Source organism: Ochotona curzoniae, unplaced genomic scaffold (genome assembly GCF_017591425.1).
Source record: "Ochotona curzoniae isolate NIBS_2020 unplaced genomic scaffold, NIBS_Ocur_1.0 contig_2210, whole genome shotgun sequence".
NCBI lineage: Eukaryota > Metazoa > Chordata > Mammalia > Lagomorpha > Ochotonidae > Ochotona > Ochotona curzoniae.
This window is the reverse complement of record NW_024465369.1, coordinates 52,583,746-52,608,608: the sequence shown is the minus strand read 5'-3', so window position 1 is coordinate 52,608,608 and position 24,863 is coordinate 52,583,746. Positions and strand designations below refer to the sequence as shown.

Here is a 24,863-nt window from a genome sequence, read left to right as displayed (position 1 = left end):
AGCTCTGGCCCCTATGGTGGTGGTGGCCAATATTTTGCCAAACCACGAAACCAAGGTGGCTATCGTGGTTCCAGCAGCAGCAGTAGCTATGGCAGTGGCAGAAGATTTTAGTGACTGCCAGGAAACAAAACTTAGCAGGAGAGCAGAGCCAGAGAGTGACAGGGAAGCTACAGGTTACAACAGATTGGTGAATTCAGCCAAGCACAGTAGTGGCAGGGCCTAGCTACTACAAAGAAGATATGTAGAGAATACTCCTGTGTATGGGCAAAAAAAACTCGAGGACTATATTTGTGACTAATTGTATAACAGGTTACTTTAGTTTCTGTTCTGTGGGAAGTGTAAAGCATTCCAACAAAGGGTTTTAAATGTAGTTTTTCTTTGTTTTCTTTTTTTGCACCCTTGCTGTTGATTGCTAATTGTAATAGTTTGATCATAACGTTGAATAAATGTCTTTTATTTAAAAAAAAAAAGCACAGTTCAAAATTTAAAAAGCAATAAATAAAATGCATAGTTAATACAAAATATATATTGATGTTCTTTCTAGATAACTCAAAATCCCAAGAAGAAATTGTCAGTTTTGAATCACCACTTTATAAGACATCCAGCAAAACACTTTGAGGAAAATCCATCAATAATTTCTGACTTAACAGGTTGGTGGTAATAGTATATCTTAAGTGGAGTTTCTCATTATTGTTAGGTAACTTATTATCAGACTCCTAGTATAGTCTAAATTATGATTTATTAATATTTTTTCCTTTATGAAACTGGTGAAGTTCTTAGGAAGAATCAAAGAAGAATAACTTTTAGGGTGTTGCTGATAAAAAAGTTTGTCTTGAAAATAAGATGACAGATAGGAGACTTTTAGTGTTACATAACACCTCTACTCTCCTTGCAGTCACGTGGAATAAATCCTTTTTATTTATGACTCCTTTAGAAGTTTCTGATTTGATTTCAGTTGTTATTCATTCTTGTTATAGATTGCCAGCATGTCTTTTCCTGGTAAAATTTACTTTTAAATAAACATAGTGCCTTTTTATAATCTTCTTAATTGTATGTCTTATTTGGGAAATGAAATATTTTCTTCTGGTGGTAATTCTTCATATCTGAAGACACCAAATAGATTTACAATACCTTATTTGTTGTGAAGGTTAGTGATGAAAATATAGATACCATATTGGTATAAATAGCCAATTTTTAAAAAGTTACTTTGTTCAGACATGGAGATATGTTTCACCAGGATTCAAAAAACAAATTACTAGTATTGAGACAAAACAAAGCAAATGAATGAATTTCCTTTTTCCTAAGGAACATCTATGTGGGTTCCAGTAAAAGTGTCCAGATGGACTTACGTGGCTTATAATGTAAGTATTCCACTAAAGATTTTTTTCTCAAAATATTTTGGTTTTTATCTTTAAAAGTTAAAAAGTTTAAAGACTCTAAAACACATGATATTTTCACATAATTTAAAATAATTCCTTAATAAAATCTAGTTAGTATTAAGTTTTCTATGGTTTTATTTTTGGGCTTTTTTTGTTATTTTTTTTTTTTTAGTCCATCTGTTTAAATAACCAGGACCACACAGAGTTATTGATTGATAGGTTTTATACTCCTCTTTAATCTATAATACTTCCCTGTCACTCCTTTCCTTGAAATATATATGTTGAAAAATAAATAACAGGTCTTTTCATGGTCTTAATTTTGCTGATTTCATTCCTGTCATTATTTAGTATATTCTTCCTTTAAAATTTAGTATATTCTTATGCCAGACCTTTTTGTATGACTATATATTTAGATGCTTGGTCAGATTCAGGCTTTAGATTTTTTTGTTATTATTTTTGCTAGACTATGTCTCTCTCTATTTTGTAAGCAACTGTTGATGAGGAATGTCTTGCGTGATTAATCTACTTAGGAGTTGGCAAACATGATGATAGTCTAATTTTATATTTTAAAAATTTTTTAAAGGTTAATTTATTTTTATTGGAAAGGCAGATTTACAGAGAGAAGAATGAATAGAGCAAGATCATTCATTTGCTGATTCACTCCCCAGTGGCCACAGTGGCTGGGGCTGAGCTGATCCGAAGCTTGTAGCCTATAGTTTCTTGTGGGTCTTCCATGCAAGTGCAGGATCTCAAGGCTTTGGGTTATCTCTGCTTTTTTCCCAGTCTGTAAACAGGAAGCTGAGTCAGAAGCGGTGCAGCCAGGACACAAACCAGTGTCTATATGGGATTCCGGTGCTTGTAGCTGGAGGATTAACTGGTTGAGTTACCACACCAGTCGCTGATAGTCTAATTTTATTTATCCTTCATCATTTATTAACTGATATACTACCTAGAAAAACTGCATCTTTATCCACTCAAATTGTCTAACGTGGCATAAATCATAATTGAATATAATGGTAACTGCTTGGATTTTGGGATTTTACCTTACATTTATTGATTTGCAGAATAGTGAGTTGGCTGTTAGTATTCTGCATCAATGTCCACCAGAGGGTTTTTCTTCAGTGTTGTCAGGAACTCACTGATTCAAGCACTTATGCTTCAATCCATTGAAGCTGAGATGGTGCTGTGTTTGACCAGTAGAAGCCATTCCAAGTTTGACTTCTCAGTCTTTGATAGAATGTGTAGTTGTCTTTAATAGTTTCCTGCTTGTCCAGTATGACTGGATTATTTCAGCTCCTATTTTCTACAGCAGGCCTTGGGTCAGTCTTTTCTTGAAGGAACTGCTTTTTTTATCTGGGAAATGGTATCTCAAAATCACCATCTTGCAGTAGAAATGCTATGGTGATTGGTCAGACATTTGTAGGCCTCTCTAGTTGTCAGATCTAAAAAAGTTTAGTTTAATTTGACTAAAAGATTAAAAATAACAATGCAACAGAAAAGAATGTATTCAAAGTAATGACTCCAGAATAAATGCAAGCCTACAGAGTTCCTACCTAATCTCTAAGAATATAGAAGCATTTGAACTCTGCATCCTCTCTCTTCGACTCTTAGAATATTGGTTCTTGACAATTCTAAGAATAAGATTAAGATCATTACTCATTTACTTGATCTGAATTTTTGAATGGTGAAATTATCCAGGCATTTAAGCTATAATAAGTCTTTTCCTTCTGTTTTTAGGAATCTAATAAGATATATTTTACATTTCCTCTTGCAAATCATAGAAAAATCTACACTCATGTCTATTGTCAGAGCACCATGCTGGTAAGATAATTGCTACTTTTTATGTCATTTGAAAGGCTAGTGTTTAATGTACAGATTCAACTAATATTTAGCAAATGTATGAACTATTGTTAAATTTAGTTGGAAAATTTGGGGAACAGTGGTTTGATTGAAAACATAGTAGTAAAAATTTTCCTTTAATGTGCTGGTTTTTTTCACCTTTACCTAATGTGTTTTTCATTGGTTTATAGCATCACATGTGTTCTGTGTCCAGTGGCCTTTGTAGGAAGGTTGGTTTGAAATTTGGCGTGAACCATGCCTCAGTTTCCAAGAGCACAGATTGCCTTTCCCCAGATTACTGGGTTTGGTTGGATTTGCCTCCAGAATTGTTCCTTGCTTTGTACACATGAGCATATCTCTTGGTTAAACAAAAATCAGTTTCCTTTTGAACAGAAACAGCTTTTAAGAAATGCCATGTGCTCTCTTTGATTCGTGCACAACCAGCATGATTCCAGACATACCTGCCTTTTAGAAGTCCTGGTCCCAGAGGCCTCATAAGCCCCAAGATGGGAGAAACGTTTGTAAGGCACTGTTAACTTCTCTAACCTTTGATTCTAGTTTAGGTCTTTTCACTCTTTCTGCCATAGTTCACTCTGTTCATACTAAGGGAATTGAGCTCCCAAAACTTGAAATTATAAAATTCCATTAGCACTGTAAAGAATAAATATGGTAAAGGAGTTAGAGATATATTGAAAAGCAAATCCTGTTTTTCTATTTTGGTCCATATTAAAATTGATGTACTTTTTACACTAAATATGCTCTAGGAGTATCAGTTATAGTGTTATCTAGACTTAACAGAATGATTTTACACTGTTTATTTTCAGTGAGTACAATGCTAGACATTCTCTTCCCTCTCAGTGCTAGTTGTTCACCTCAGTAGCTAGTTCCCAAGGTTAAATGATGTGAAAGGTTGGAGTGGGTTCACAGCATGCCTGCCATGCCGACTGCTAATTCTTTAGCCATCCCTTGCTTGTGTGACTTTTGAGGGCATCTTGGATATGTTTCTCAGTAACAAAGTACAGTTATTTGTTTCTCTGTCCCTACTCACTTTTTTTGAAAAGCTGTTGAAGATACTCATTTTAAGTAATTATTTTCTGTACTCTGATGTGTTTCATTTTTCGTCATGAATAGGATACAAACAGTTGGATTTTTGGTTGCATAAACAGCACTTCTATGTGGTGAGTACTGAGCTCATGGCTTGGCCTCGTCAGTTGTCTCAGCATAAACAATACTCAGGGGTGATACTCTTAAGATCAGCTTACTTGTTCTCTTGCTCATTTTGTAGCTATATTAAAGTATTAATTTCAAAGTGAAAAGAAGAGGAAATGGATTTGTAGAAATTTTTGTAGCTATTGAATGTAGTTTGCTGTTAGTAAAAAAAACAACTTTTTCTTGCCAGGCAAACTGTCAACAGAGTATCTTGGGTTAGACTTACTAGATTTCAGTTCATTATAATTCTGTCTGCTGAGATCTATAGATATTTTCTTTTTCCTCTCAAGTCTATCATTTGCAATATTTGAATGTGTTTTTCCTTTAATTATTTTTTGATATTTATTTCAAAGCCGGCAAGGTGTGGATTTATCGTGGAAGGCTGAATTACTGCCAACAATTAAGGTATAATATAACTTTAGAATTTTAGTGTCCAGGTGAAAAAATTATGTCTATGGACAGTTTGTTCTTTCATTAATTTATTAAGCAAGCTTGAGTTTTGCTAACCTATATCTTACAAATATTTTTGTTAGAGATACATTTGATGAGGAATTGTTTGTAATTAAAGTTGCTTTTTTTTAAACTTTCAGAGATGAAAAATTAAGTTAACAATCCTCTAAATTAATAAGGATACATTTGCAAATTAAATTGAAAGTAGGTTTGCATGGTCTGTTTTATAATAAAACCTGCATGGTGTAATCAGAATTTCGGGAGGACTGAGCTGTGGTGGGGAGATGGGCATCTCGAAGAGAACTGAAATGATTTTTCCACATCAATTTCAAAATCATTTTGTGGTGAAGCACTTGTGTAGCTTTACGTAATATCCTCCAGGGTAATAAACAACAGATGCGTTTCATAATTGTTACTATTATCCTTAAGCAACTGTGGTGAGGTTAGCAGGTATTTTTATATAAGGCTTATTATATATTCTCAAAATTAATTTTTGATAAGATAATTATAAGATGTGATAGAAGTAGTCATTTTTATTTCCGAATTCTATTTATTACAACTGATTATTTTGAGTCAGGATTGATATTTGTAGTTTTCAGTCAAGTAAGTCTATGCATTAAGTGTATTTTCATAGTGAATACTAGAATCATACTTGAAAACGAAATCATATGGTTGCTCCTATGTGTCTCTCAGGTAACTTCAAGAAAGTAAATTTTGGTCATGTATGCTTATATTTATTTGCATAAATAGTCAACTCTGTACTAACAGAGAAGAACTTCACTAACAGAAGCAGCACAGTGACTGAGGAATAATAAGTCACATTTTGGAATACTGGCAGATTTTTTCCCATTGCCTTGCTTGATCTTTCTTTGTGCATATTCATTCACTTGACTGTATTCATATTTACAAAACAAAGTCTGTGGGGAAGTAGTTAACTCAGGATTATTTTGAAGGTCTCACTGTTTCTATCCTAACCTCCCTGGCCAAAGCTCAAACAAATGTGTTAGGATAAATATACAAATTACTAATTCATGAGACAGTCTATCCAGCCTGTGATTTAAGAATTAGAAAGAAATACATTATTAAAAATTTAGTAAAATGTACTTTGTTCTTATATTTTTAAACCATAAAATCTTACGTGATTTTTAAAGTCCCCCAAGATTAAACAAATGTGTTTATAAACTTTAGGTCCCTATGTTGTTTGTTCTGAATGTAAGAGACAGCTGGCTGAGTAGAACAAGCTATTCCAGCTGTTTAGTTTTCATAGTGATTTCTAAAAGGAAGCTCTTAGGATATGTGGATTATGATATTCTGGAACCTTGCGTGTTTTCAGTTAGGATTATAATTATTAAGTATAAATTTTTTCATTATGAAAACAAAAACTTAATGTGAAGTGTTAGCTATTTATAAGGAATGCACAGCATTATTTTGCCATAAAATTGAGTTATCAAGTGAAAAGATTTTGTAAGTTTTATTCATATTTATATCTTCTCAGAAGAAATATTATCTGATGAGAATCATCACTTTCTGGTATCTCTGCTAATTGTTAGTGAATAGATGCAGTGCTCTGGCAAAGCCTTTTGTCATTGTTGAGAATATGCATTTAAGTTAACCAGATCAATAGCTACATAAAGTATTCAAGCTTTTTTACATTGGAGTGTCTTTAGAGAGGATGTTCATATATAGTATTATGTAGCAACATTTTCCTGCTTAACCTAGATCAGAATCATTTGACATTAAATTCTAACTCATTCATCAGCTGTTGAATGAAATAATTTGTCATATATTACCAAAATAAACCAAAATAAAGTGTAGCAATAAGATTGTAATTCTGTGTGTAACAAACAGCCAAATTACAAAAAGAAACATACAAAAATCTGGAAGTAAGCATCTAAAATCATTAGATATATTAGATATTTAAATTTTAATGTATTTGAACTTTTAAGTATTTGACATAATTGTACTAGGAATTTGAACTTCAGTAGGATTAGCGACCTGGAAATGTAAACATTTTACGATGTACTAGATTTAACTTTGACATACTTTTACAAAAAAAGTAAGTAATTTAGAAATGTTTTAATTTACCTTTTGTTAAATAAGTATTAATCTCTGTCTTAATAAATAAAGTGTCTTATTTTCTTTCTTTCATTTTTTTTTTTTAAGTTTCTGACCTTAAGACTTCAAGACTATCCATCTTTGTCTCATCTTGTTGTTTATGTACCATCTATTCATGGAAGTAAGGTAACATGTGAATTAAGATTTTTATCAGAATATTTGTGATATATTCTAACTTTTAAACTTTTTTTAATGGGTTCTGCATAAAGCTTAATGAAAACATTTACCAATTTAGTGAGCCACCTAAAAATCTTAAATCCTTAGGATCATCTGCTTCAACTTGAACTAAGCAGAATAAATCCAAGCCCCTTTGTACGGTTTTATCAGTCTTTTAAAATCTGTGGATTACTAGGTACTGATTTAGGTACAAGATTATGTACCAAGAAATAAAAGAAACAACATGAATCAGATAGACATGGATCCTGTTGTTAGGATGCTCCAAACTGTTGAATCAAGAGAGACACACACATGTAATACATATCAAAATATAGAAAGTAGATGAAAAGTGTCAAAGGAAGAAATAATTCTAAATGCTGCACAATGATACGCATTCAAAGTATGCTTAAAGGATAGGATTTTCGTAAAGAATTCTAGACCTGTGTTGTCAATGAGAATCACTAGCACAGGCAGCTACTAAATTTAAATGATTAAATAGGGCCCCTGCGCGATAGCGTAGTGGTTAAAGTCCTCACCTTGCACATCCGGGATCCGATATGGTCACTGGTTCTAAGACTGGCAGCCCCGATTCCCATCCGGCTCCCTGCTTGTGGCCTGAGACAGCAGTTGAGCACGGCCCAAAGCCTTGGGACCCTGCACCCACATGGGAGACCTGGAAGAGCTCCTGGCTCCTGGCTTCGGATTGGCACAGCTCCAGCCATCGCGCTCACTTGGGGAGCGAACCAGTGGACAGAAGATTTTCCTCTCTGTATATCTGCCTTTACATAAAAATAAATAAATTTAAGAAAAATAAACTGATTAAATAAAATCTAAAGTTCACTTTCTTAGATGTACTATCCACATTCCAAAAGCTCAACAATACCATCATTGAAGAAAGTTGTAATACATAGTGTTTAAGTATGTAGGAATAGTATGTATTTGGAAAACTGAGTAATAATTTTTGAAAGAGTGACCATCCTGAGTAAAATATCAATGGAAGAAAAGTCTGGAAATGTAGGTCTCAGCCATATTTTAGAGGAATTGGAGGATGCTGGACATTACAGAATTTGCAAGTTTGGAAAAAGACCTAAAATTTTTCACCACAGTAGTGGATAAGAAAGAATTAGAACATCAGTGTATTCAAGATGTCAGAAGGAGGAAAAATGAAGAGTAGGCTCCATATGAGGAATTGTGAGGGCTTGTACCAGGGAACTGGCAGAATTAAGGGTGATTTTGAGAGAACTGATAGGGGAAAAGAGAAGATGGGGGTAGAAGGCCTTCTGTGCTCCTCATCCTTTTAAGTCCAAACTGTGGCCCTTTTAGTTTCCCAGACCCCTCCCATAATACTTTTTAAATTAATTATTTATTTACCTACTCCACTGATGCTTTGATAACAATTTCTTCAAGGAATTTATTTCCTTAAGTTGTAAGTTATTTGTCTGATTGCATATCTCTATTATGACTATTTGAGAGTAGCAGCCACTTAGGTTTTATTTTGCCTTATATTCTCAGCATTTAGTGAATACTCCCAAAATGGTTAAAAAATAGTGTTTGTTTATAGAGAAAATTGTGAGATTTATGACCAAAATCATTAGGAAAATTTTTAGCAAGTAAGAAAAAGGAAAAGGGGGATGTAGTTGGGAGTCTTCGCAAAGACTGAGTGGCACAAGTACCTTATAATGGATTCATTGTTTTGTTTTGCTTAGCTCAAGTGAGAGGTAATTCATCATCTTCAATACTAAAAACTCTCTTTAAGGGTTTTTCTGTCAGGTAAGTTGGTTTTGAATGAATCTAACATCTCTCTCAAACTTGAAAAGGCCCTCTGGTTGTTTTAAGAAATGAATGAAACTTTCTGCAAGTAGACAGTAGCCTAATAAATGTGTAATATGTTTTGATGCTTTTTGATAAATGGTATTGTTGACTCTACCGTCCTGCAGCCCAGTCTCATTAGGATAATACAGGTCTTTTATGGTTTTTGCATGTCTGTGTCACAGCCCATCAGGAGAAAACTACATGTATTCAAAAGGCAGAATAAACAAATTTGAGTTAATTTACATCTTCATAAATTTTTCGAAATGCAAGTGGAATTACTTGTATTCTTTTTGATGGCAGAAATCAAAGTAAACCCATCAGAAATTTGTTTATGGAATACTAAATTGTTCCTTGGTTACGGATTTTTATTATTCAAAACTGAATGCATAGCCAGTTTTTAAATCAGTTATAAAAATCCTGTTAATTAAAATATGTGATGCAGCAAGTTAGGCTGACACCTCTCCACCTGCTCATTTCCCTGCCTTAGGCAATGGATCGGCTTATTCAACCCAGTCAGCTTATTCAGCCAATGATTTCTTGTAACAGCTATTTGTGACTATAATGAAAATATCCATTTGGGTTCTTTGCCTTGTAAAGGAGAAATAAAAACACATCCCCAAGCACATCTTTTCTTTTGTTTACCCATGTGGTACACAATAGCAAGATGCCTAATAGTTTCTCAGTTTAAAAAGCAATAAAAACATTACAAAAAGGGCAAACAAAATATCATTGCATCGAAGGTCTGAGGTGCAGTTGTCAGAAAACCCTAAGGCAGACTGCACAGGCATTGGACTTTTAAAGATTAAAGATACATCAAACTGCTTGCTAATTATGGTAGAATATCAAATTGATTTTTTTTCTTGGCTCTTCATAGATCAAAACTAATTGATTGCATTGTGGAGATTGTTTTAGTAAAATTGTATCTTTACCAAAAATAAGCCCTCCTGCATAATACTGAGAACGAAGTCTTGTGTGAGTTTTAAGATTGATTTATGTATTTGTAAGGCTGAGTGAGTAAAAGGAGGAGAGAGATTTCTACTGACTCACTCCCTAAAAGGCCGCAGCAGCCAGGATGGGAGCACTCCAAAGCCAGGATCCAGGAACTCCATCTGCTCTCCCATATGAGTGGCAGAGACCCAAATGTTCAGGTCTTTATCTGCTGCCTTGCTAGGATTTTTAGCAGATTTAAAAGCAGAGAAGCCAGTACTTGAATCAGTACCCCACTATGGGCTGCTGGTGTTGCAAGCAGCAGCTTAACCCGCCACAACACAAAGCCAGCCCCTCTTACAAAGCTTTAGGAATGTCATTAAAAAATAAATTGTTGTCATTACAAGTAATTGTAGTCGTGTGTATCTCATACTGTATACATTGCTTTTTGAAAAGCATTTGTTGTTTCATACATTATAAGCTTTTCTTTCCTATTCACACAATAACTTTTTAACCAGAAATAATTTCACATGAAAAGCATTAGCCATCTGTGGATGAATAATTGGATCCAACAGTGTTTATAATCTAATTAAACTGTATGGAATTTTTTAGCTCTGTCACAAAATCACATTTCCCCTTTGACTGTGTAACTGTTCAAAGATATGTTATCAGAATTCTTAATCTTGAGTTAACCTTGACTCTTAATACTTAGATCCATCTTTTAATAATGCTCTTCTACAAACACCTAAAACTAAAACTTTACTATGGATATGTTGTTGTAAAAATGACCATCTGATAAATTAACTTACTAAGTTAAGCTTATTGAGCAGGTTTCTCAGCGTAGGTTCTGTTGTTGAAGAATTCTTGCGGAGCGGATATAGACAGTTATAGTGTGAATACTTGTTTTTCCAAAATAAAGTTTTGTAAACTTTTTTTTGAAACATAGGGTGATGATATTTAACTATAGATTTAATTCTATTTTTTTCCAATGTATCATTTTTTTTTCTATTTCAGTTTGTTGTAGATTGTGAATTCTTTAAGAAAGAGACAAGATCGATACAGCTTCCTGTAACTCATCTCTTTTCCTTTGGTAAGTGCTTTAGTTTGGAAATCTTCAGAATTGCTCCTATTTTCAACAGTACAAATTTATTTTTTAAGTTAATGAAATAATTCAAAACCTTATAATTTTAAATAATGTGTATTTCAAGTAATCATTTGAGCTTTGATGGCTTGATTCACACTTAATCCTGAGCCAGTGATCATCTTCTCAGAAGTGAACCTTAAAAAGACATTTCTCTGCCCACAAATGAGAACAGCTGCAGGTACAAGTGTGTTTTCTTGTTTTCAGCCTTTTAGTAAAGTGTTTTTTATAGAATATAAATGTTATCTTCCTTGTGAAGATTTCAAGGTTTTTTCAAATACTCTTATGTATTGTTTTGAAATAATTTTAGACTTACAGAAAAGTTATAAAGGAATAAAATTTGTATTCTTCGCTTTTCCTAATGTTGCTTTTCAAAATATGCAGAATGCAGGGTTTTTTTTTTTAAAGATTTATTAATTTTATTTGAAAGCCAGAGTTACAAAGAGAGAGGGAGTGACAGAAATACCTTGCATTCACTGCTTCAGGCCTCAAATGGCTACAGCGACCAGAACTGAGCCAGTCAAACTGGGCTGGAAGCTTATTCTGAGTCTCGTGCATGGGTGCAGGGACACAGGCCTTGTGTCCCTTCACTGCTTTCCCAGACCATTAGCAGCGAGCTGGATCACAGATGGAACAGCTGGGACAGTGCCCATGTGGATGCTGGTTCCACAGGAGATGAATTAAACTGTTATGCCACCCATAAAATGCATATTTTAAAGATAGGAAATTAGTATTGGGGGCTGATGCCGCAGCATAACAGGCTAAGCCTCACCTGCAGCACTGGTATCTATGAGAGCAAGTCCTGGCTGCTCTGCTTCCAGTCCAGCTCGTTGAAAATGCACCTGAAAAAGCATGAGGATTGGCTTAGGGGTTGGGCCCCTGCACCTACATGGGAGACGAGAGTAAACGCCTGGTTCCTGCCTTTAAACTGGCCCAACTATGGCCATTGCAGCCATCTAGGGAATGAACCAACAAATGGAAGATCTCTTTCTCTCTCTACCCACTGTCCTCCCCCCCATCTCTCCTTCTGTCTCTGTAAATGTGCCTTACAAATTGAAATAAATAAATATTTAAAAATTTAAAAAGGAAATTGGCATTGGTGCAGCACTATTAACTAAATCTACAGGCTTGCTTTGGTTTTTACATTTCTCCACTGATGCCCCCACTCCCCCAGGTTTCCACATTGTATTTATTGGTCATGTCTCATTAATATCCTGTGTGTGACTTTTCCTTATTCTTGCCTTTTCTTTCAAACCTTTGAAACTTTTGAAGAGTATTGGTTAATATTTTGTGAAATATCCTTCAGTTTGTATTTATCTAATACTTTCTTGTGATTAGATTGAGGCTATGGTGTTTTTTTTTTTTTGCCAAAATATAGGAATAAAATATATTTCTCAGCAAGTAATTTCAAAGGATACATGAGATTAACATGTTATTGTTGGTTGTATTAACCTTGATATCTTGGTTAAGGCGATGCCTGCCTGCCTTCTGCATCATAAATTGCTACTTTTTCTTCTGTTTTTAATAAATATCTTTGGGAAGGTATTTTGAGTATGTAAATACCTTGTTTTTCTCCGAGATAACCCATTCATTTTAGCATGTGTTGGTTCATCAAGTCTTTAGCAAATAATATTCTGATACTACTTTTTTTTTTTAAATGTTAGTTTGGATCTACTGGTTTTCTCTCACCCCACATGCCTGCAGTAATTGGGGCTTGCCCACATTGCAAGTAGGAGCATGGCATTTAATCCAGGTCTCCCACATGGGCGGTAGGAGTGTAATAACTTCCAGTGTCACTGTTGCCCCTCAGATCTGCCTTAGCAAGAAGCAGGGTCTGGAGCTGGGAATGAGACTTGGGACTCTAATAGGGAGTCATTGGCTGAATCACACTGCCCTAATGCCTGCTCCCTGTAATCTGTCAATAATAATAATAATAAAATCTGTAGGCATTCTCTTAAATGTTATTTAAGCATTTTTTTAAAAGCATTGATATTCTAAATGATATAACACCCTTGATTCAACAGGATTGTCTTCAAGGAAGGTGGTTTTAAACACAAGTGGACTGTACTACAATATAGAGCTTCTGAACTTCGGACAGGTCATTATCCTCACTACAATAAAAAAGGTTTTAATTTACTTCACTTTTTAAGCAAACAAGTAAATTATTGTTCCTTTTGTTGTGATCAAATGCTGTTTAGATATACCAAGCATTTAAAATCAACGTGGTAAGCAAGTGCTCAGGAGTCAGAGGTAAGTGTATTTTCTGAAAAATATATAGTATTGTTGTGTGTGAAGTCTATAGTTTTTTGCTTAAATACTCTAACACCTTTTATGTTTTTCTGTAAAATTAGCTGGAATTAACTGAAATAGGTAATAATAGAAAAGAATCTTTAACAGTAAAACATTTTTATCTGTTTCAATTAAAATATCCACATTTTGAAAATACTGTATGTCTTTATGTCTTGAAGTAATAGTTCAGATTAAACTGCTCAGTGTTTTTCCAGTTAGATGAGATAGTAAATATCTAGTTAAATCATTGTTGTTTCAGGAATTCCCAAATCCTTTTTCTTTCTGTGATATAACCGTTACTGAGTATTTTCATGAAATGAGATTGTATGATTAGATAGATATTATAGAAGTTTAAGTTACAGTTAAGGTAACATATGATTGGTAATACATGGTTCGTTTTTGTTTTAACAGAAGAAATAACTAGTATCTATAAACTGCATATTCCATGGTCTTATGAAGATTCATTAACCATTGCACAGTAAGCCTATCAAAGAATTTACTTTCAACTCTGATTCTTTTGGAAAATAGAAATTTGGATAACTAATATCATAGATATTTATTTAAGTCCTATGAATTATTAAAATGCCTCAGTAAAACATATATATCCTTCAGCATCGTGCACATCATTTAATATAGAATATGATATTCTTGTTAAATAATATAGAATTTAAGCATAGCATAGTTGAAACATAAGGGTCTTTCCACACTTCCCCCACTCCTGTGCCCTAGAGGGAGCATTGACACAGTTGAGATGTGGTTGGGAAAATGGTTCATAACCCTAAATCTGGCATCTCATTTCATCTACATTATTTCATTGTATTGATGATTAACTTAGCCATGGCAGTTTGTTTTTGATGATTGATTTTTAACTTATCTCCTCAGGGTTCCATCTACCACAGAAATTTCCCTGAAGCTTCATATTGCTCAACCAGAAAATGACAGCCATGTGGCATTATTAAAAATGTACACATCATCAGACTGTCAATATGAGGTAGGTTGCCTGCATAATCATCAAGTAAGATTTACTTACAGCCTAAGCTAGAGAATTTTTATTAGTTGTAGGTATGAAAGCCAGTAAATATAAGAAATAGACATTTAAAATACATTAAGAATTCCCCATTATTGTTTGTTAGTAACATCTTCAAAGTATCCTTAGCTGGATAATTTGAAAATATGCCCGTCTTAAGCACTAGAAAATAAAAATTGAGACTGCAGAGGTCCCAAGTCCAGCATCTTTTATAAATCAAAGAACTGCATGAAATAAACTGACTTGGTTTGGCACAATAATTAACATGGTACATGTTGGTTCACATCTCCCCTAGGTCAGCTGAAGGATGTTTATTCCTCTTTGCTATTTACCTAAACTCTATTAGTTATTAATATTTTGCCTATGCCTACTGTGTTTATTGTATGAATCAAGGGGATCTCCTCAACATATCCATATTGTTACAAATGGTGCATGTTTTGAACAAGCCAATATTTTGAAAAAATGTGTTTTGTAATTTTCTAAGAAAAATCTACTTTTCCAAGACTTACTGTTATCAAAAGGTTTTGTTCATGTGTAATTAGCATGAATTTCTTTTTTATTATTATTATATTTTTATCATTTTCAGGACAGGAATGAGAGCAGGGGTGGAGGGGGAGAAAACTGGAAGGGACATACCTCCTGCCATGGTGGTAGAAGGGGTGCTGCCAGGGGGGACAGGGAAGGGGACTGAGTCGGTGGGAACGTCAAAAGGAAGGGAGGGGGAAGGAGAGAGAGAGAGAGTCTGGGAGAGAGGAAGAGGAGGGAGAGGAGGGGGAGGGTGAATTTCTTTTTAAAGCATTATTTTTACTTAAATTCCCTTATCTAGCATAATTTGTTAATGACATCTTGAGATTAATTAAATATTTTATTTTGTAATGGATTACCACAGATAAAAGATTCACCCAATTATTGATGAATTAGAATATAGGATAACATATTAAATGGTAAAATTGTACTTGATACCATTTAAGTGGTGGTTAAGAAGATTCTTTAAGATTTTGCATTCCTTTGGAGTTATCTTTATTAAAAATCAATTATGCTTAATGGTTGGAGAAGTGCTCAGATTAATGAAATGTGAAATAGAGGAGTTTAGGAAAAATAACCTTTTTTAATCATTGTTTTAAACTAGGTTACAGTTAAGACTTCCTTTCCACAAATACTTGGCCAGGTAAGAGACTCTTGGTTGTTGTTTATTGCCTTGTGAAAAAAGGTTATAAATTTTTTATGCAAATCAGTGATTTACCAGCACATGCAGCTGCTTTTTCTGACTCATCTGCTGCTTTCCTCTTTGTTTCTCTTCTTACTTCCTCTACTTCAGTAGTATCTTGGAACCATTCTTGGCCCACAGACCATGACTAGCAAACCTTTGCCTTGAGGTGATGAACTTTCTTGATTACAACATGCTAGAAATGACAGTTGATACCTGATTCTTCCCCAAAAGTTAATCTTTTTGCCCACGTGAATGTCATATTAAAAATGTGTTGTTCATGTTACAGTCTAATTCATAGCATAATTAAATCTGTAGCTTTCACGAGTTTTTTATGTTGTACATATTCAATTTGTAAAATGTAGGAAATAAATTCTCTTAATCATCAATATGTTGAAAATAACTTGCAAATAATGCTACAAGAATTATGTATTAAGCAGTAGTGCTACAGATATTCAGGATAACTTGCAGAATGATGTAATCTAGCATAAATAAGATTATATTGGTGGGTCAAGTTTTAAAATTTAGTAAAATTTTAGTAAGCTTTATTTTTATTTCTTGGGTTTTTTTTTTCATATTTTTCTTCAATCAGATATATAATTCTTTTTCTTTGCTTTAAATTATTATTTTGGAATCAGCTTGGCATATGTCAGCACTGGTTATTATAGTCCCAGAGTTGGGCTGCTCCATTTCATTTCAAGCTGCTTGTTAATACACCTGGGAAAGCAGCAGAAAATGGCCTAGTATTTGGGTTCTTGCTACTCATGTGGGGGACCAGGGTGAAGAGTCTTGCTGTTGGCTTTGACCTGTCTCAGTTCTGGCCTTTGGAACCATTTGGGAGGGAATCAACATAGGAAAAATCTCTACCATTTGGTTTTTCCTTCCTTCATTCCTTTCCTTCTCTTCCTTCCCTTCCTTCCCTTTCTTCCCTTTCTTTCAATTTTTTTAAGGCTTTGTTTTTATTGGACAGTCACATATACAGAGAGGAGGAGAGACAGAAAGATCTTACGTCTGTTGATTCACTCCCCAAGTGCCCACAATGGCTGGAGCTGAGCCAATCCAAAGCCAGGAACCCAGAGCCTCTTCCAGGTATCCCAGGCAGATGCAGGGTCCCAAGGCTTTGGCCGTCCTTGACTACTTTCCCAGGCCATAAGCAGGGAGCTGGATGGGAAGCAGGGCAGCTGTCAGAATTAGAACTGGTGCCCACAGAGGATCCTGCTGCATGCGAATCAAGGACTTTAGCTCTAATAATTACAATGCAATTACAATACAACTCACAAATCAAAATTAAATCAGAAACATTTCTAGTATATGTGCTGCCAAAGTGAGCACACTCAGAAGCATTTTTATACATAGCACCTTGTTTGGTCCTTGCAACAACCCACTGAAAATTTGATGGTGATTATTAAATTTGTGAACATTATGAAATTCTAAGTTAACATTAAAATTTTGTGCTAAATTGTAATAGAAAATCAAATGATAGTTACAAGCTGGAAAATAAAATCAGAGACAGTTATAAGAAATATTCTAAAACAGAGGAAAAATGCTTAGAATAATTCATCAGATTGTGTTTTTAGCATTTGTAATACATAAACTACACAGTGGTTCAGAGGAAAGATATAAATGCCCTTTTATCCCTCTCACTCCTCCATTTATAATACAGATTAGTGACAGGAAAAGTCAAGTTAACTTGATGTTTTGTAGACAGGTGTTATACCCAAAGATGATAGACTTAATCTTATTTATATGTGGAAAATTTTATAAAAAATATGAGTATACTAGTGTTACATGACCAAAAGGTGTAGTTTAAAATATCAAATAAAGCATTCAAGGTGATTGAGTTGTTGTTCTGAAACGATTGAAAAAAATACAATATCTTCTTCACGCTTATTTCAAATTTAGCTTGTGGGTAGTAGTAGAATGAAAGTAAATTGTATAATACATCGTTTTAGTGTAATTGATAGAATCATAGGAGACTTGGGAGGAGGAATAAAGAGAAACAACTAGGATAAATCTTAAGCTTTTCATTAGAAGATTTTTCATAGAGTTAACTTTTTTTCTGGGAAAAGAAGAGGAAAATGTGTTTACATATTCTTTAGTCTGCTATTAAAAAGTTAGCCAAGTAAACTCAACACATTATGTACATTCTAATAAATTATTTCTGTATGGAAATTACATCTAATGCTTGTAGATTTTTAGATTTTAAATGAAACTGAAATTTGTATTTTTAGGTAAAATCAGTTTATCTATGTTGATGTCTAATTATTGAAAAATACTGTGCCAAATATTGAGCTAAGTGAATCATGTCTACAGTTTGACTATGATCCATGTAAACCAATTTGAGTTTCTATTAAGGTTTATTTTTATCATGTATTTATATTTCTTTTTAAAAAAATTATTTATCTGAAAGGAAGATATGCAGAGTGAGAGAGAAATCTCCAGATATCCACAACAGCCAGGGCTGAACTAGGAGCTTGGCATTCCATCCAGGTCTCCCACATGTGATGGCTCAAGTACTCGGGCCATCTTCTGCTGCTTTGGCAGGAATATTAGCAGGGAGTTGGATTGGAAGTGGAGCAACCAGGATTAAACTGACACTCATGTGGGATGCCATTGTTGCAGACAGTATTATAATACACTGTGCCACAGCAGCCCTACCTGCCCAAGGTCTGTGATTGGAAATAGTTTTGTGCTGTGTCAGGGAAGTTTTAAGTAAAAAATAGCTGTTTATTTCATTTGAAAATATGTTTATTTCATGAATATAAATATTCAAGAGTTTCTCATTGATGTGCCTGTTTTCTAGGTAGTTAGATTCCATGGGGGAGCTCTGCCTGCTTACGTAATATCTAGTATCCTTCTCGCATATGGAGGGCAGTTATATTCTCTTTTCTCAACAGGTAAGAAGGTTTATACTTTTTATTTTTTTCATGAATATTAGACTGGAATAATTATTAGTTTTATTATTAAATCCTTTTGACGTAGAAGATCTAGTGAAGCTATTAGCTGCAAATACTGTAATTTTATGCATGAGGTTTTATGGCTAGTTTTCTCTGTATCTTTTTTTCAAAACCTTGTCAACCATCAGTCTCAAACTAGTATAAAACAAAAATTTCCTGAGCCATTTTGGCCTGAAAACTCAGATACTTTCAGTGTGTGGTGCTAAGAGAGAATGATTATTAATATTCTCTTATGCTGTCATTTTTTACTCAAGGTCATTTTTAATGTAACAACTAGCTATTTTAACTCTAAATTCTAAAATACGCATTGGAATTGAAAATGAAATCATCTTCATTTGTAATTTTTTTCAGTAGGTATGTCTTAAGAGGAAACAAAAATAGCCAGAATATACACCAAGAAGTTTACCATTAGTGCCCTGGTAGAATCGATGATTTCTTTTTCCATTTTTTGCATTATTATTGTCATTTTTATTAAACAGTTCAGTAGGCCCTGGGATTTCCCGTTCTGCCTCCTCAAATCCTCTCTCCCCCAACGTGGAATTCCCCTATATTATTACTATAGTATAGTTCTTCACAAACAGTCAAAAGTCCATCATTCTGCTATTTAAGTGTATCCTGCCATTGTGGGCATGGACGATGGCAAGGAGTCCAGCATCCTATTGTAAGAATATATTTCACAATTTTATTGGGAATCATACTTTGATCTGGAAGTAGAGATGCATACTGCATTGTATTCTCACATCTAGATATGATAGTCTACATTACACAGTTACTATACGTCCTGTTATATGAAAAGCCACAAAACAAAATCAACAACAGGAAGAAAATAGAGGTTAAATAATATAATACTGATTGGCTAATGTGTCACTGAAGAAATGAAAATGAAAATTAAGAACCTTTTAAAAAAAATGGATGATCTACAAATCAGTGAAGTTTAATGAGGAAAAAATTGTTTACAAGAAATAAACCTAAAAACAAAAGCATCAAAATCCATGAAATATAGTTTCTGCTGATCTTGGTGAAATGTGTATCCTGCAGACAAAAAAATACAAGGAGTTAGTTTTTTAATCCAGTCTACTGATCTATGACATATCAGTGATGAGTTTAAGTCATTTATACTCAAGGTTAATATGAATAGGTGGTAATTTAGTCCTGTCATTTTAGCAATTGGTTGTTCATCGTTTGATTTAGTCTTCTGTTGTTTCTTTTTTACTGGAATGTTCCTCAGCTTTGCCCCTGGTTTTGGTGGGTGCTATTTCTTTTCTCTGTCAAGCAAACATCTTTAAGTATCATTTGTAAGGCAGGTTTCAAAGAGGCATATTCTTTTAACTTTTCTTTGCTGTTTGTGCAAGTAACTTATTTCCTTTTAGCCTGTAGAGTTTCTGGTTAGAGGTCAACTGTGAATCTGATGGGCATCCCTCTGTAGGTCAATTGATTTTTTTTCACATGCACATTGAAGGATCTTTTTCTTATGTTTGAAGAGAGCTTGGTTATACATGTCTTGGTGAGGATCACTTTTGTTCACCCCTGTTGAGAGTTCTGTTGCCCTCCTGAATGTTGTTTCCCAGTACTTTCTCTAGATTAGGGACATTTACCATTATTGTTTCATTTAGTACAGCTCTAAACCCAGTTTCTCTTTCTGCACTTCTGGAACTCCCATAACTCTTATATTTGGCCTTTTAATAAAGTCTTTCAATTCTTGAATACTTTTTTTGGTTGACCCAGTTCTGCTTTCAGATTTTTGTTTGTTTCCCCCTTGTGACAGGAAATATCTTCCAACTCTGAGATCCTTTCTTCTGCTTCCTTCATTTTATTATTGAGACTTTCCCCTGAACTTTAATTTGGTGTATTGCATCATTCATTTCCAATAATTCTGCTTGATTTTTGTTTCAGTGTTGCTATTTCCTGTTTTACATATTCCTTAAATTCCTGTATTACATGCTTCTTGTTGTTGATAAGAAGCCTTATAACAAGAGTTTTGAATTCTGTATACCCCATTTTCTCGATGTATTCCTCAGTGAACTCTGAGGTTGGCAAAGGCTTTTGCTCCTTTGTAGGGGAGTCTTCAGTAATATTCATAGTGTCTCTGTCTCTTTGCACTTGGTCATTTTACTTCTGGTTAGCAGATTCTTCTCCTTGGGGCAGGTTTCTAAACTGGTTCTACTCACATGTCTACAGTTTGATTTTACTTCTTGTGGTTGATACATTGTTTGGCTCTTTGTTTGCAGTCATTTGTGCCACTCCCTCCAACAAGTTTGAAATCTGGGCTCTTATGTTAGACTTCCACAGTGGTCTCTGTAGCCCCAGGTACTGGTCCCCACTCTACCTCCTGTGATCCTGTGCTATTGTTGCACCATGGTTTGTACAAGGTTTCTCCCACTTCTGGTTTGAGCAGTGCCCAGGACTGTGGAGACACCAGATTCCTAAATAGCTAGGTAATTGGCAGCGCTGTTCCTACCAGAACCTGCTGGCCATTAGGTCTGAGGGCCACACAGACTACTTTGAGTCGTAAGCTGCCAAAATTGGTATTATTTTCAGTTGGGACCAGTGCAACGCACTGAAGTCTCAGTGAATTCACTCCCAGGTCACTGTAAGCACAGCTCACTGTTGTCCCTGCTGTCTCAAAGCCTTTGCCGCACTTTACAAAATGGCACTTGATATGCTACTGTTTGAGTTGTGGATCTGCTGGTCGTTATGTCTGTGGGCTACCTGCACTTATTTTGGATGGAACCTGTATGATGCCATGTGGTTGCAATGCACTGAGGCAGAAATGAGTTCACTCCCAGCTTAGTGCATGCAGAGTCCTGTCCCTATCTTTTGCCTCCTTACACAAGATAGCACCAGATTCAGTGCTAGTGGAGTCTGGGCTGTGAAATCCACCCTGTTCCTGCACTGCCTGTTTGGGATCTGCTGCTCTGTCTCTGCTCCTGGTCAAACAAACCAGCAGGACAGGCAGTTTTTTTGCTTGGGTTCATGTGCTGAGCTCCTGGTGAACTCCCCTTCCACCTGGTAGCTGGTGCAGTTCAGACACTCAGGTCGGTAAATGCTGTTGTGGTATCTGGTCACTGCAACACCATGCCATTGTCTCCACTGCTCCCTGTGTCTATCAGTGTCCAGGTGCCCATGTGTCTATCAGTGTCCAGGTGCCCGTTGCCATCAGTCTGTCCTCTCCTTTTTCCTGCAATATGCCCTCTCTGCTTTACCCTGGATAACACTTCTCTGTCTGTTTAAACATGTCCTACCCTATTCCACCATCTTGATCCTCCCAAATGATTTTTTAATCAAGCACTTTATAGATAGACCACACTTTGTGTGGTTGGCCATTAAGCTTAAACATTAAACTCCTTAAGTTTTTGGTTTCATCTTCCTTCTTTCTCCACTTATGAAACAAAACGGTATGTTTTGCTTTTGAGTCTTCCAACAGATTAGATCTTGCTGTCCTTGTATAGTAGCAGGTTAAAGCTCAAATGATTAGGTTCCTGCCACTCAGTGGGAGACTCAGATTCAGTTCATGGCTCTTAAATTGGTTCTGTCCACTTCCTGCTGTTGTGGGCATTTGGATTGTAAACCTGTCAGTTTGGGATCTCTGACTCAGAGTAAAAAGAAAAAAGAAAGCAAGAAAGATAGAAAAAGAAAGAAAAGTAAATGCACAGGAAAATAAGCATTTCGTGTATATCCTCTACCATTTCCATCTGACCAGATACTCAGCTACTTGATGCCTTTCAGTGACTTGTACAACTTGAAGTCTGCTTTCAGTTCACTGTAACCTGAGATAACCTGTATTCTAGGAGCAAGGAATCTACATGCAGTGTAATCCACCCTATAAAAGTTCTATATTATAACAATGTAAATGTCTATCACGTCTTCAGTTTTTAGAGACACATCATTCTTAGTTTCAACTGACTTGATAGTTGATTCTCAAATACTTGGAAATTTTCTCTAGATAGATGTAATACCCCAGGAATACTTGATGTTAGCCATTCTGGAGGATTTAAGGAGAGGATTATGTCTCAAATCAATTAAAGTGATAGTTGAACACCAAGGGTACATATCAAAATTCACCAGTGAACATATCCCATAGAAGTATCATAACAAAAAAGATAAAAACAAATGTTAACAAGAATGTGCACAGATTGGAGCCCTTATCCCTTGCTAGTAGGAATGTAAATGGCATAATTACTTCAGAAAACTGATGATTCTTATGATGGTTAGAGTCACATATAATTCAGCATCTCCCTTTCTAGGCGTAATCCCAGGAGAACTGAAAGTCTACTTCAAGCAAAAGTGGTACTAAATGCTCACAGGAGGATTTTTCATAATAATTAAAAAGCGGGTGTAACTAAAATGTCCGTTACTTTGTGAATGGAGAAGTCAATTATGATATATCCATTCAGTCAGTTACTTAACAATGAAAACAAATGCAGTGCTGATCTGTATTTTGGATACTGGGTTAAAACAGCCAATCACAAAGGAACCCCAGGCTGTGATTCCTTCTAGCTCAGATATTCAGAAGCTGCATACTGTAAAGCCAGAAAGTAGGCTAGTAGCGGTCTCCAGTTAGCTGATGAAAATGTACATGACTCTGTAAGTGGATTAACTAGATGTCATGACTTATATTCTAATAAAGCAATTCTAGCAATCACGCATGGGGCTTTTTTTTTTTTTACTTTTTTTTTATTTTTGACAATCTTTACATAGTTAATTAGGGTAAAAAGGTTCAAGGGCTATAGGAAAGTGAGTAAGACTATTATTTCCATATTGTTTCCTTCATGTATCTGAGGTAAAGGGGGATATTGAGGGAGAAGCCCACCCAGTCTCCCACCCACCCCAGGTCCCAGATGTGGGGAATGCTCTGAGATACATGCTCAAGTGGTTTTGATAGTTCACCAGTTATGAATCGCTGCCAGTCTCACCACTCCAAGTACAATGAGGTCATTGAAGAATCCACTGATTGACATAGTCCATCTTAGAGTCTCCATTTGCCCAGTATTTCGCCTGCAACATATAGCTGAGGTGGTTGATTGACCTATTCTGTCTTCTCTCTTTTCTTGGTTAGGGTTCTGAGTTCGGCATTTCGATTGAGGAGATCCCCAAAGAAACTTTGTCTGAGGTGTTCCCAGACCAGATTTTTGTATGCACTAGCAAGTACAGGGCCTGGCACAGTCCATTGCCCTGATCAGCTGGTGGTTGCAGTTGCTAGATTGGTTCTGTTTTCAGCCCCAACTTCCACTGGAACCAATGGGTGTTGCAGTCTGGCCTGGTTCTGCCCAGCACATACTAGGTCCTCGCATAAACCAGTGGGAGCTGCAGCCTAGTTGGAGCAACCCACAATAACCCCCACCAGGACCGCCCCCTACCCTGGTTTGCCAGTATGTGTAGCAGACTAGTCCATTTGGCTCTCAGGCATGTCGATGGGTATTGAAGCTTAATTCCTTCTAACCAGCTCAAGTATTCAGCCCACACAGATGTTGTTGGGTGCCTCTCTGTCTAGCCACCCTAGCCCCTGTCCTAGTTTTTGTGCCCTCCCATGGGAGTAGTAATCCAAGAGGGAGGAGCCCACTATTTCCCTCCCCAGTCTCTCACTGGCATGGAGCTTTTTGTAATGCCAGATTTGACTTCCTGAATTTGATCCACTGAATTATAGTGATTTTTAATCTTTTAGAAGAACCTCTATGGTAATAATAAACACTTGCTTTCTCTATCATAAAATATGTTGTTTTTGACAATGAAGTATGTAATATATCTCATACTTAATTACTGTCAGTTTTCTATTGCATGTAAGTTTTTCTTTTTTTTTTTTTTTAACTTACCAGGTTCTTGCTTGGAATATGCTGTTATGTTGGATAAAGAAGCCAAACCTTACAAAGTTGATCCTTTTGTAATCATGATTAAGTTTCTTTTGGGGTAAGTTTTACTACCTGTAATAATGACTTTAATTTTACTTAAACATACTTAGTTCCATAATGCAGTATGCAGATTTTCATATAGATTTACCAGTTGTCTTGTTTTATTAACAGAAATTTTTCTCTTAGAAAAAGTCTTAATAGATATATCATCATTTATTTCTATAGTATAATCATTTTATGGGCAATTTATACAACGCCCCCCCCCCCACACACACACCAAGAAAAATGTTGGTTTTAAATTTTATGCCAGCTCTTTAACATTTGTAACTGATTGTGTATGGTCCGTGATCCTTGAGTATTTTATATTCACAAACATAAATCATTATGGGGTATTGTTGAAATAATGCCTCTGATCTCTTCCTCTTACTTAACATTCCATTGTTAATTTATTCACATTTGTGGTATTTTTGTTTTGTTTTGCCTTTTTTTTTTTAGCTAAGAACAATTGC

General features: G+C 35.3%; 1 protein-coding gene across 1 annotated transcript in view; it reads left to right on the top strand.

The window, feature by feature from the left end:
- Positions 1–24,863, top strand: part of PGAP1 (post-GPI attachment to proteins inositol deacylase 1) — a 69,492-nt gene that overhangs the window by 33,500 nt on the left and 11,129 nt on the right. Inside the window, exons 8-21 of the mRNA XM_040971916.1 lie at positions 545–650; positions 1,306–1,361; positions 3,117–3,200; positions 4,350–4,396; positions 4,781–4,832; positions 7,041–7,118; positions 10,902–10,977; positions 13,053–13,126; positions 13,227–13,278; positions 13,729–13,795; positions 14,200–14,308; positions 15,474–15,512; positions 18,355–18,448; positions 24,322–24,412. Coding sequence (XP_040827850.1) covers positions 545–650; positions 1,306–1,361; positions 3,117–3,200; positions 4,350–4,396; positions 4,781–4,832; positions 7,041–7,118; positions 10,902–10,977; positions 13,053–13,126; positions 13,227–13,278; positions 13,729–13,795; positions 14,200–14,308; positions 15,474–15,512; positions 18,355–18,448; positions 24,322–24,412 — 1,025 coding nt within the window. The remainder of the gene's footprint in view (positions 1–544; positions 651–1,305; positions 1,362–3,116; positions 3,201–4,349; positions 4,397–4,780; positions 4,833–7,040; positions 7,119–10,901; positions 10,978–13,052; positions 13,127–13,226; positions 13,279–13,728; positions 13,796–14,199; positions 14,309–15,473; positions 15,513–18,354; positions 18,449–24,321; positions 24,413–24,863) is intronic.